Consider the following 11,269-nt stretch of genomic DNA (forward strand, 5'->3'; position numbering starts at 1 on the left):
CTACAGTGCCACCTGGTGGCCCACAACGGTACAGCACAGCACCAACAACTACCAGGAGGTGTGTGATGCTCTGCATGAGTCGGGATCACTGGACATCAGTCACTGTATGAACACATGACCCATCCAATATCCTCTGCTATTGGCACATCTGGGGGTCGTCTGCTAAACCTCCGGCAACCCTACAACTGGAGATTTATGACCAAGGCTCCTCACTGGGCTTCTGTTCTGTCTCTGCAGGTTTGGGGAGATGCAGCTTCCCAGATCTTCTACTCACTAGGATGTGCGTGGGGAGGACTCATCACGATGGCGTCATACAACAAGTTCCACAACAACTGTTACAGGTATGGCAGCTGCAGCTTCTCTCTCTGTGAGGCTCTGTGTTGTGAGAAGGGGGGGGATGTAGCTGCAGCTTTTCTCTCTCTATGAGGCTGTATACTATGAGAGGGGGGATGCAGCTGCAGCTTCTCTCTCTCTATGAGGCTGTATGCTATGAGAGGGGGGATGCAGCTGCAGCTTCTCTCTCTCTATGAGGCTGTATGCTGTGAGGGGGATGCAGCTGCAGCTTATCTCTCTCTCTCTATGAGGCTGTATGCTGGGAGGGGGATGCAGCTGCAGCTTCTCTCTCTCTCTGTAAGGCTGTATGCTGTGAGGGGGGATGCAACTGCAGCTTCTCTCCATGTCTGTGAGGCTGTATGCTGTAAAGGGGGATGCAGCTGCAGCTTCTCTCCATGTCTGTGAGGCTGTATGCGTTGAGAGGGGGATGCAGCTGCAGCTTCTCTCTCTCTCTATGTGAGGCTGTATGCTGTGAGGGGGGAAGCAGATGCAGCTTCTCTCTCTCTATGAGGCTATATGCTGTCGGGGGGACGCAGCTGCAGCTTCTCTCTCTGTGAGGCTGTGACTGTGGGATGCAGCTGCAGCTCCCCCCCCCCCCCCTCTCTCTCTCTGATGCTGTAAGTGGATGTAGCTGGAGCTTCTCTCTTTGTGAATCTGTATGCTGTGAGAGGGGAGGGGGAGCAGCTGCGGCAATTCTCTCTCTCTCTCTTTCTCTCTCTGTGAGGCCGTATGCTGTGAGAAGGAGGGGTGTAGCTGCATCTTCTCTCCATGTCTGAGGCTGTACGCTGCGAGGGGGGTGCAGCTGCAGCTTCTCTCTCTCTATGAGGCTGTATGCTGTGAGGGGGGGATGCAGCTGCAGCTTCTCTCTCTCTATGAGGCTGTATGCTGTCGGGGGGACACAGCTGTAGTTTCTCTCTCTCTCTATGAGGCTGTATGCTATGAGAGGGGGGATGCAGCTGCAGCTTCTCTCTCTATGAGGCTGTATGCTATGAGAGGGGGGATGCAGCTGCAGCTTCTCTCTCTCTATGAGGCTGTATGCTGTGAGGGGGATGCAGCTGCAGCTTATCTCTCTCTCTCTATGAGGCTGTATGCTGGGAGGGGGATGCAGCTGCAGCTTCTCTCTCTCTCTGTAAGGCTGTATGCTGTGAGGGGGGATGCAACTGCAGCTTCTCTCCATGTCTGTGAGGCTGTATGCTGTGAAGGGGGATGCAGCTGCAGCTTCTCTCCATGTCTGTGAGGCTGTATGCGTTGAGAGGGGGATGCAGCTGCAGCTTCTCTCTCTCTATGCGAGGCTGTATGCTGTGAGGGGGGAAGCAGATGCAGCTTCTCTCTCTCTATGAGGCTATATGCTGTCGGGGGGACGCAGCTGCAGCTTCTCTCTCTGTGAGGCTGTGACTGTGGGATGCAGATGCAGCTGCAGCTCCCCCCCCCCCTCTCTCTCTCTCTCTCTCTCTCTCTCTCTCTCTCTCTCTCTCTCTCTCTCTCTCTCTCTCTCTCTCTCTCTCTCTCTCTCTCTCTCTCTCTCTGATGCTGTAAGTGGATGTAGCTGGAGCTTCTCTCTTTGTGAATCTGTATGCTGTGAGAGGGGAGGGGGAGCAGCTGCGGCATTTCTCTCTCTCTCTCTTTCTCTCTCTGTGAGGCCGTATGCTGTGAGAAGGAGGGGTGTAGCTGCATCTTCTCTCCATGTCTGAGGCTGTACGCTGCGAGGGGGGTGCAGCTGCAGCTTCTCTCTCTCTATGAGGCTGTATGCTGTCGGGGGGACACAGCTGTAGTTTCTCTCTCTCTATGAGGCTGTTTGCTGTCAGGGGGGAAGCAGCTGCAGCTTCTCTCTGTTTTTGAGGCTGTATGCTGTGAGAGGGCTGGATGCAGCTGCAGCTTCTCTCTTAATGTCTTTGAGGCTGTATGCTGTGAGGGGGGGGGGAAGCAGCTGCAGCTTCTCTCTCTCTGTGATAGTGTATGCTGTGGGTGGGGGGATGCATCTGCAGCTTATTTCGCTCTATGAGGCTGTATGCTGTGAGGGGGGATGCAGCTGCAGCTTCTCTCTCTCTATGAGGCTGTATGCTGTGAGGGGGGATGCAGCTGCAGCTTCTCTCTTAATGTCTTTGAGGCTGTATACTGTGAGGAGGGATGCAGCTGCAGCTTCTCTGTTAATGTCTGTGAGGCTGTATGCTGTGAGGGCGGATGCAGCTGCAGCTTCTCTCTCTGTGAGGCTGTATGCTGTGAGTGGGGATGCAGCTGCAGCTTCTCTCCCTCTGTGAGGCTGTATGCTGTGAGGGGGGATGCATCTGTAGGTTCTTTCTGTCTATGAGGCTGTATGCTGTGAGGGGGAATGCAGCTGCAGCTTCTCTCTCTGTGAGTCTGTATGCTGTGAGGGGGGATGCAGCTTCAGCTCCTTTCTCTATGCAGCTGCAGCTTCACTCTTCATGTATGTGTGGCTGTATACTGTGAGGGGGGTGGGATGCAGCTGCAGCTTCTCTCTCTCTCTCTCTGAGTCTGTATGCTGTGAGGGGGGATGCAGCTTCAGCTCATTTCTCTATGCAGCTGCAGCTTCACTCTTCATGTCTGTGTGGCTGTATACTGTAAGGGGGGGATGCAGCTGCAGCTTCTCTCCCTCTATAAGGCAGTATGCTGTGAGTTGGGGGGGGGATGCAGCTGCAGCTTCTCTCTCTCTGTGAGGCTGTATACTGTGAGGGGGATGCAGCTGTAGATTCTCTCCATGTCACTGAAGCTGTATGCTTCGAGAGGGGTTGCAGATGCAGCTTCTCTCTCTCTCTGAAACTGTATTCTGTGAGGGGGGGATGCAACTGCAGCTTCTCTCTTTCTATTAGGCTGTATGCTGTGAGTTGGGGGGTGCAGCTGTAGTTTCTCTCTCTCTCTCACTCTCTCTCTGTGAGGCTGTAATCTGTGAGGGGTGGATGCAGCTGCAGCTTCTCTCTTCATGTCTGTGAGTCTGTATGCTGTGAGGGGGGTATGCAGCTGCAGCTTCTCTTCATGTCTGTGAGGCTGTATGCTGTGAGGGGGGGGGGGTGTGCAGCTGCAGCTTCTCTCTCTCTATGAGGCTGTATGCTGTCAGGGGGGGGATGCAGCTGCAGCTTCTCTCTCTCTATGAGGCTGCATGCTGTGAGGGGGGGATGCAGCTGCAGCTTCTCTCTTCATATCTGTGAGGCTGTATGCTGTGGGGGGGGGATGCAGCTGCAGCTTCTCTCTCTCTATGAGGCTGTATGCTGTCAGGGGGGGGGATGCAGCTGCAGCTTCTCTCTCTCTATGAGGCTGCATGCTGTGAGGGGGGGATGCAGCTGCAGCTTCTCTCTTCATATCTGTGAGGCTGTATGCTGTGGGGGGGGGGGATGCAGCTGCAGCTTCTCTCTCTCTATGAGGCTGTATGCTGTGACGGGGGGATTGACATTCAGCCTCCATCATCTTCATCTCCTCTCAGGGATAGTATCATTATCAGCATTACCAACTGCGCCACCAGCGTCTACGCCGGATTTGTCATTTTCTCCATCCTGGGCTTCATGGCGAATCACTTGGGGGTCGATGTGTCCAAGGTGGCTGACCACGGCCCTGGCTTGGCCTTTGTGGCGTATCCGGAAGCCCTGACCTTGCTGCCCATCTCTCCTCTGTGGTCCATCCTGTTCTTCTTCATGCTCATCCTTTTGGGACTCGGGACACAGGTAACTGAGAATTGCGCTATGTAGCGCTGATCGCGGCTCGGCGGAATGTCCGCACATTAACCCTCTCCTGACTTCTGCCGGCAACAGTTCTGCCTGCTGGAAACGTTGGTCACCGCCGTTGTAGATGAGATTGGAAGTGACTGGATCATCCGATGGAAAACCATTGTGACCCTGGGGGTGGCCGTGATTGGCTTTCTACTGGGAATCCCCCTGACCACTCAGGTAAGATGCTGGAGCAGGTGGGCACAGGTGAGGTAGTGCTGATGGGCGTCCTCCAGTAACCGCTGCTTCCTCCCGCAGGCTGGCATCTACTGGCTGCTGCTGATGGATAATTACGCCGCCAGCTTCTCCCTGGTCGTCATCTCCTGCATCATGTGTGTCGCCATCATGTACATTTACGGTGAGTCGCGGGAATACTGCCATCCTATCCCGGGATATATACTCTCCGGTGATCTATATTGTTACAGAGACAATTAAAGGGCCGGTGCAGCCTAAGCATTAAAGGGGTCTCCTGGTTTCTGTGGACTTGGGGGCAGATTTATTAATATGCTGTACACATGCGGCGTTCCATCCACGATTGTCACACCGTTCTGCTGGCACGTTTCCTTGGCGGGTATTATAATCGTATAATTGCGCTTTCTCTGTTGTGCAGGGCACCGGAATTACTTCAAGGACATTGAGATGATGCTGGGGTTCCCCCCTCCCCTCTTCTTCCAGATCTGCTGGCGTTTCATCTCTCCAGCCATCATATTTGTAAGTCTGCAGCACGATGCTCGTCACTGACATCACAGCCCCGAGTGACCGCTGCACTCCATTGTGACATCACAGCCCCGAGTGAGCGCTGCACTCCAGTGTGACATCACAGCCCAGAGTGACCGCTGCACTCCAGTGTGACATCACAGCCCCGAGTGAGCGCTGCACTCCAGTGTGACATCACAGCCCCGAGTGAGCGCTGCACTCCAGTGTGACATCACAGCCCTGAGTAACCGCTGCACTCCAGTGTGACATCACAGCCCTGAGTAACCGCTGCACTCCAGTGTGACATCACAGCCCTGAGTGACCGCTGCACTCCAGTGTGACATCACAGCCCCGAGTGACCGCTGCACTCCAGTGTGACATCACAGCCCCGAGTGAGCGCTGCACTCCAGTGTGACATCACAGCGCCGAGTGAGCGCTGCACTCCAGTGTGACATCACAGCCCCGAGTGACCGCTGCACTCCAGTGTGACATCACAGCCCCGAGTGAGCGCTGCACTCCAGTGTGACATCACAGCCCCGAGTGACCGCTGCACTCCAGTGTGACATCACAGCCCCGAGTGACAGCTGCACTCCAGTGTGACATCACAGCCCCGAGTGACCGCTGCACTCCAGTGTGACATCACAGCGCCGAGTGACCGCTGCACTCCAGTGTGACATCAAAACCCCCGAGTGAGCGCTGCACTCCAGTGTGACATCACAGCCCCGAGTGAGCGCTGCACTCCAGTGTGACATCACAGCCCCGAGTGACAGCTGCACTCCAGTGTGACATCACAGCCTGGAGTGAGCGCTGCACTCCAGTGTGACATCACAGCCCCGAGTGACCGCTGCACTCCAGTGTGACATCACAGCCCCGAGTGACCGCTGCACTCCAGTGTGACATCACAGCTTGGAGTGACCGCTGCACTCCAATGTGACATCACAGCTTGGAGTGACCGCTGCACTCCAGTGTGACATCACTGCTTGGAGTGACCGCTGCACTCCAGTGTGACATCACAGCTTGGAGTGACCGCTGCACTCCAGTGTGACATCACAGCTTGGAGTGACTGCTGCACTCCAGTGTGACATCACAGCTTGGAGTGACCGCTGCACTCCAGTGTGACATCACAGCCCCGAGTGACCGCTGCACTCCAGTGTGACATCACAGCCCCGAGTGACCGCTGCACTCCAGTGTGACATCACAGCGCCGAGTGACCGCTGCACTCCAGTGTGACATCACAGCGCCGAGTGACCGCTGCACTCCAGTGTGACATCACAGCGCCGAGTGACCGCTGCACTCCAGTGTGACATCACAGCGCCGAGTGACCGCTGCACTCCAGTGTGACATCACAGCGCCGAGTGACCGCTGCACTCCAGTGTGACATCACAGCGCCGAGTGACTGCTGCACTCCAGTGTGACATCACAGCCCCGAGTGACCGCTGCACTCCAGTGTGACATCACAGCTTGGAGTGACCGCTGCACTCCAGTGTGACATCACAGCGCCGAGTGACCGCTGCACTCCAGTGTGACATCACAGCGCCGAGTGACCGCTGCACTCCAGTGTGACATCACAGCGCCGAGTGACCGCTGCACTCCAGTGTGACATCACAGCGCCGAGTGACCGCTGCACTCCAGTGTGACATCACAGCGCCGAGTGACCGGGGCACTCCAGTGTGACATCACAGCGCCGAGTGACCGCTGCACTCCAGTGTGACATCACAGCCCCGAGTGACCGCTGCACTCCAGTGTGACATCACAGCGCCGAGTGACCGCTGCACTCCAGTGTGACATCACAGCGCCGAGTGACCGCTGCACTCCAGGAGACATCACAGCGCCGAGTGACCGCTGCACTCCAGTGTGACATCACAGCGCCGAGTGACCGCTGCACTCCAGTGTGACATCACAGTGCCGAGTGACCGCTGCACTCCAGTGTGACATCACAGTGCCGAGTGACCGCTGCACTCCAGTGTGACATCACAGCGCCGAGTGACCGCTGCACTCCAGTGTGACATCACAGCCCCGAGAGACTGCTGTACTCTAATGTAACTTCACAGTTACCAGTCACTGCTGCAGTCCAGTGTGACATCACAGCCCCGAGTGAGCGCTGCACTCCAATGTGACTTCACAGCTACCAGTGACCACTGCACTCCAGTGTGACAGCACAGCTCCAAGTGACTGCTACATTGAAATGTGACATCACAGCCCCGAGTGACCGCTGCACTCCAGTGAGACATCACAGCCATGAGTGACCGCTGCACTCCAGTGAGACATCACAGCCATGAGTGACCACTGCACTCCAATCTGACTACACAGCAACCAGTGACCGCTGCACTCCAGTGTGACAGCACAGCTCCAAGTGACTGCTACATTGAAGTGTGACATCACAGCCATGAGTGACCGCTGCACTCCAGTGAGACATCACAGCCACGAGTGACTGATATGCTGAAGTGTGACACTACAACCCCGAGTCACCACTGCACTCTAATGTGACATCACAGCCCTGACAGACCACTGCACTCCAATGCGACTTCACAGCCCCGAGTGACTGATATGGTGAAGTGTGACATCACAGCCTCGAGTGACTGCTACATTGAAGTGTGACATCACAACCCCTGAGTGACGACTGCACTCCAGTGTGACATCACTGCTCCAAGTGACTGCTACATTGAAGTGTGACATCACAGCCCCAAGTGACTGCTGCACTCCAGTGTGACATCACAGCCATAAGTGACCGCTGCACTCCAGTGTGATATCACAGCCACAAGGGACCACTGCACTCCAGTGTGACATTACAGCCACAAGTGACCGCTGCACTCCAGTGTGACATTACAGCCATGAGTGACCTCTGCACTCCAGTGTGACATCACAGCCATGAGTGACCGCTGCACTCCAGTGTGACATCGTAGCCCCGAGTGACCACTGCGCTCCAGTGTGACATCACAGCTTAGAGTGACCGCTGCATACCAGTGTGACTAAACAGCCCTGGGTGACCGCTGCACTCCAGTTTGACATCACAGCCCAGGGTAACCGCTGCACTCCAGTGTGACATCATAGCCCCAAGTGACTGCTACATTGAAGTGTGACATAACAGCCTTGATTGATCGCTGCAGTCCAGTGAGACATCACAGCCATGAGTGACTTCTGCACTCCAGTGTGACATCACAGCCCCGAATAACCATTGCACTCCAGTGTGACATCACAGCCATGAGTGACTGCTGCACTCCAGTGTGACATCACAGCCATGAGTGACCGCTGCATTCTAGTGTGACATCACAGCCACAAGAACTTCTGCACTCCAGTGTGACATCACAGTCCCGAATGACCATTGCACTCCAATGTAACGTCACAGCCTCAAGTAACAGCCTCACTTCAGTGTGACATTACAGCCCCGAGTCACCTCTGCACTCCAGTGTGACATCACAGCCCCAAGTGACTGCTACATTGAAGTGTGACATCACAACCCCGAAAGCCGCTGCACTCCAGTGTGACATTACACCCCCGAGTGACCGCTGCACTCCAGTGTGACATCAGAGCCCTAAATAACCACTGCACTCCAGTGTGACATCACAGCCCCAAGTGACTGCTGCACTCCAGTGTGACATCACAGCCCTGAGTAACCACCGCACTGCAGTGTGACCTCACACCCCAAGTGACCGCTGCGCTCCAGTGAGACATAACAGCCCCGAGTTGCAGCTGTACACCAATGTGACATCACAGCCTCGAATAACCACTGCCCTCCAGTGAGACACCACAGCCATGAGTGACTGATATGCTAAAGTGTGACATCACACCCCTGAGTGACCACTGCACTCCAATGTGACATCACAGCCCAGAGTGACGACTGTACTCCAGTGTGACATCACAGCCCCGACAGACCACTGCACTTCAATGTGACTTCACAACCCATGAGTGATCGCTGCACTCCAATGTGACATCACAGCCTAGAGTTACCGCTGCACTCCAATTTAACATCACAGCCTCAATTAACCGCTGCACTCCAGTGTGACATGACAGCTCTGTGCATCCGTATTAGTGGCGGGCCTCCTGATGGCACTATAACCCCCATCATCCCGCTTCTCTCTCCCCCCAGTTTATCCTGGTCTTCACGGTCATCCAGTACCGCCCGATCTCCTACAACGACTACATGTACCCGGGCTGGGCCATCTCTCTGGGCTTCCTGATGGCGCTCTCGTCGGTCGTCTGCATCCCGTTGTACGCTGCTTTCAAGATCTGGCGTTCGGATGGTGACACCTTCCTGCAGGTCCGTTGGGGTCCCTGCGGCCGTGGGATGATGGGGGTTGTTCTCCTCCTGCGGCTCCTGACTTCTCTCTTCTCTTACAGCGAGTAAAGAACGCGGTGAAGCCCAACAAGGACTGGGGCCCCGCGCTGCACGAGCACCGGACGGGCCGCTATGCTACGGCGAGCGACGGCAGCCCCGAGGCCCAACCGCTGAACCCCGAGAAGCACAAGAAGGAAGAGATCGGCCTGACAATACAGGGCAGCAACGGGCAGGCCCACAGCCAGGACTCCAAGGTGTAAGCAGCGGGCATGGAGAGGGCCGAGGCGCTGGTGTGTGGATGCCCCCCGTTACCCTCAACCCCCCGCTCCTCCGTGTTCTCATCCAGACCAGCCGTTCCCTCGTCGCCCCGTTTCCAGCCGGTCACCTCAGAACTGACTCTCGGGGAGATAAGAACCCCTCAGCTGCTGCGCAGAGGATGCGGGGGTCTCTCCGCTACACCCGGGACCCCCGGAGGACACTGCTGAGGAGTGGGGGGCAGTGTCTCCGCGGGGCGGAGGAGTTCTTCTAACGCGTCTAACTGTAGTTTACAGAAAAGAGTATTTTTAGAGTTTCTAGAAAACCTCGGATCTCCCTAGCAGCGGGGCGGTCAGCGGCCGCGCTCCCACCTGCCCCCCCTTGGCCAGTCGCCGGCTCCACCGCCATGACTCGGACTTCTCACTGTGCCAAGGAAGCAGGGTCTGCACCCCCTGGGGCGAGGCTGGCATCCGCTTCCCCTTGCGCCCAGTATTTGGTGGAGTGACTGCCCTCCTCGCCGTCTCCGCACATTTAGGTTTTTGGTAACTGGATGGATTCTGCGTCATTAACTCTTTAGCTCCCTGACTGCTACCAGAACCGCTGCTGCTGCTCCAGGTCCCTCTGTAGTGTCGTAAACCCGCACGGCCGGCACCACGCGACGCTGCCCCGCGAACCGCTCGTCTGTGTCGTGTTGTTGTAGCGTGATGTAGTGACATCGGACACACAGACGGACTACAACTCTCAGCGTCCCCTCGGGAGGACTACAACTCTCAGCGTCCCCTCGGACGGACTACAACTCTCAGCGTCCCCTCGGGCGGACTACAACTCTCAGCGTCCCCTCGGACGGACTACAACTCTCAGCGTCCCCTCGGGAGGACTACAACTCTCAGCGTCCCCTCGGACGGACTACAAATCTCAGCGTCCCCTCGGACGGACTACAACTCTCAGCGTCCCCTCGGACGGACTACAACTCTCAGCGTCCCCTCGGACGGACCACAACTGATATCTGGGCTGTGATTTCCTGATGCTGGAGCGAAGGTTCCCCGGCGGCCCCTCCCGCACACATCCTGCTGCTGAGGCCGTCGGTCGCCTGCAGCGGCGCGGTCGGCACGCATCTGGCATTCTGTGTACGCGCTCTTCGGCCGGCTTCACACGCATGGACCGCCGCGTACTCTCAGATTTTCCTTCACACCCGAGAATACAAATTGCGTATTCCGCGATTGGAGGAAAAATGTAGCTGCGAACTCCGTGCAAATGACCTCCATTGAAGTGCGCCCCGCAGCTACCATGGGGTACGCGCCACGGGACCCGTGTGGGAAGTACAAACAAAATCTGGGCTGCGCATGACCGCCGGCGGGCCACTGTGGTCGCAGAGTCAGCGGCCGGGCTCACACCGCATGCGGAATCCCACCCGGTCGTGTGAAGCTGGGGGAGGCCACATGATGGCGGTACGAGGGCAAGCGCGGCGCGGTCAGGATGCAGCAAGTCACACTGGTGGTTCTGCTGCGCAGCTAGACCGCACGGCGCGGATGCCTGGACTCCGTCAGCTATGGATTCAACATTTGCCGCAGGTTTCTCGGTCTCCGTGCGTTCTGCGCAGGAAGCTCTCGTCTTCTGCCCATCCATGCGTCTTACCAGGCAGCGGCGCCATCAGTGTGGTTACAGCACTGCATCCAGACCGCAGGCCGCAGCAGTGCAGCACCGACTCTGCTCACTAGGTGGCAGTAGAACCTGACATGATATTCGGGTCTCTGCGTAGAACTCACATGGGGGGGGGAGGACTCACCCCCCCCCCCCCCCCCCCACCTCGCTCAGTCGCATCATTTCACCACAGAAATGTGACTGAGCCCCAGACTGTGGACACTGCGACGCAAGGGGTTCGCGCCGGCCGGGGGGGCGCAGCCGCGGTCACGTTTTACGGATGTTATGATTTGTAATGGTGGATCGGACTTTCCCGCGCGTGTACAGCGACTTTCTCATCTGCGCTTGGTTT

General features: G+C 56.8%; 1 protein-coding gene across 6 annotated transcripts in view; it reads left to right on the plus strand.

Moving 5' to 3' along the window:
* The window catches only part of SLC6A9 (solute carrier family 6 member 9), a 163,011-nt gene extending 151,942 nt beyond the window's left edge, over positions 1 to 11,069 (plus strand). For all 6 annotated transcript variants that reach the window (XM_066598020.1, XM_066598021.1, XM_066598022.1 and 3 more), the window contains 7 exons: positions 238 to 341; positions 3,770 to 4,007; positions 4,095 to 4,229; positions 4,308 to 4,407; positions 4,660 to 4,760; positions 8,833 to 9,003; positions 9,084 to 11,069. In XM_066598020.1, coding sequence (XP_066454117.1) covers positions 238 to 341; positions 3,770 to 4,007; positions 4,095 to 4,229; positions 4,308 to 4,407; positions 4,660 to 4,760; positions 8,833 to 9,003; positions 9,084 to 9,281 — 1,047 coding nt within the window. In that variant the 3' untranslated portion in view covers positions 9,282 to 11,069. The remainder of the gene's footprint in view (positions 1 to 237; positions 342 to 3,769; positions 4,008 to 4,094; positions 4,230 to 4,307; positions 4,408 to 4,659; positions 4,761 to 8,832; positions 9,004 to 9,083) is intronic.
* The last annotated feature ends 200 nt before the right edge of the window (positions 11,070 to 11,269 follow it).

This window comes from Eleutherodactylus coqui, chromosome 3, assembly GCF_035609145.1.
Source record: "Eleutherodactylus coqui strain aEleCoq1 chromosome 3, aEleCoq1.hap1, whole genome shotgun sequence".
Lineage (NCBI taxonomy): Eukaryota > Metazoa > Chordata > Amphibia > Anura > Eleutherodactylidae > Eleutherodactylus > Eleutherodactylus coqui.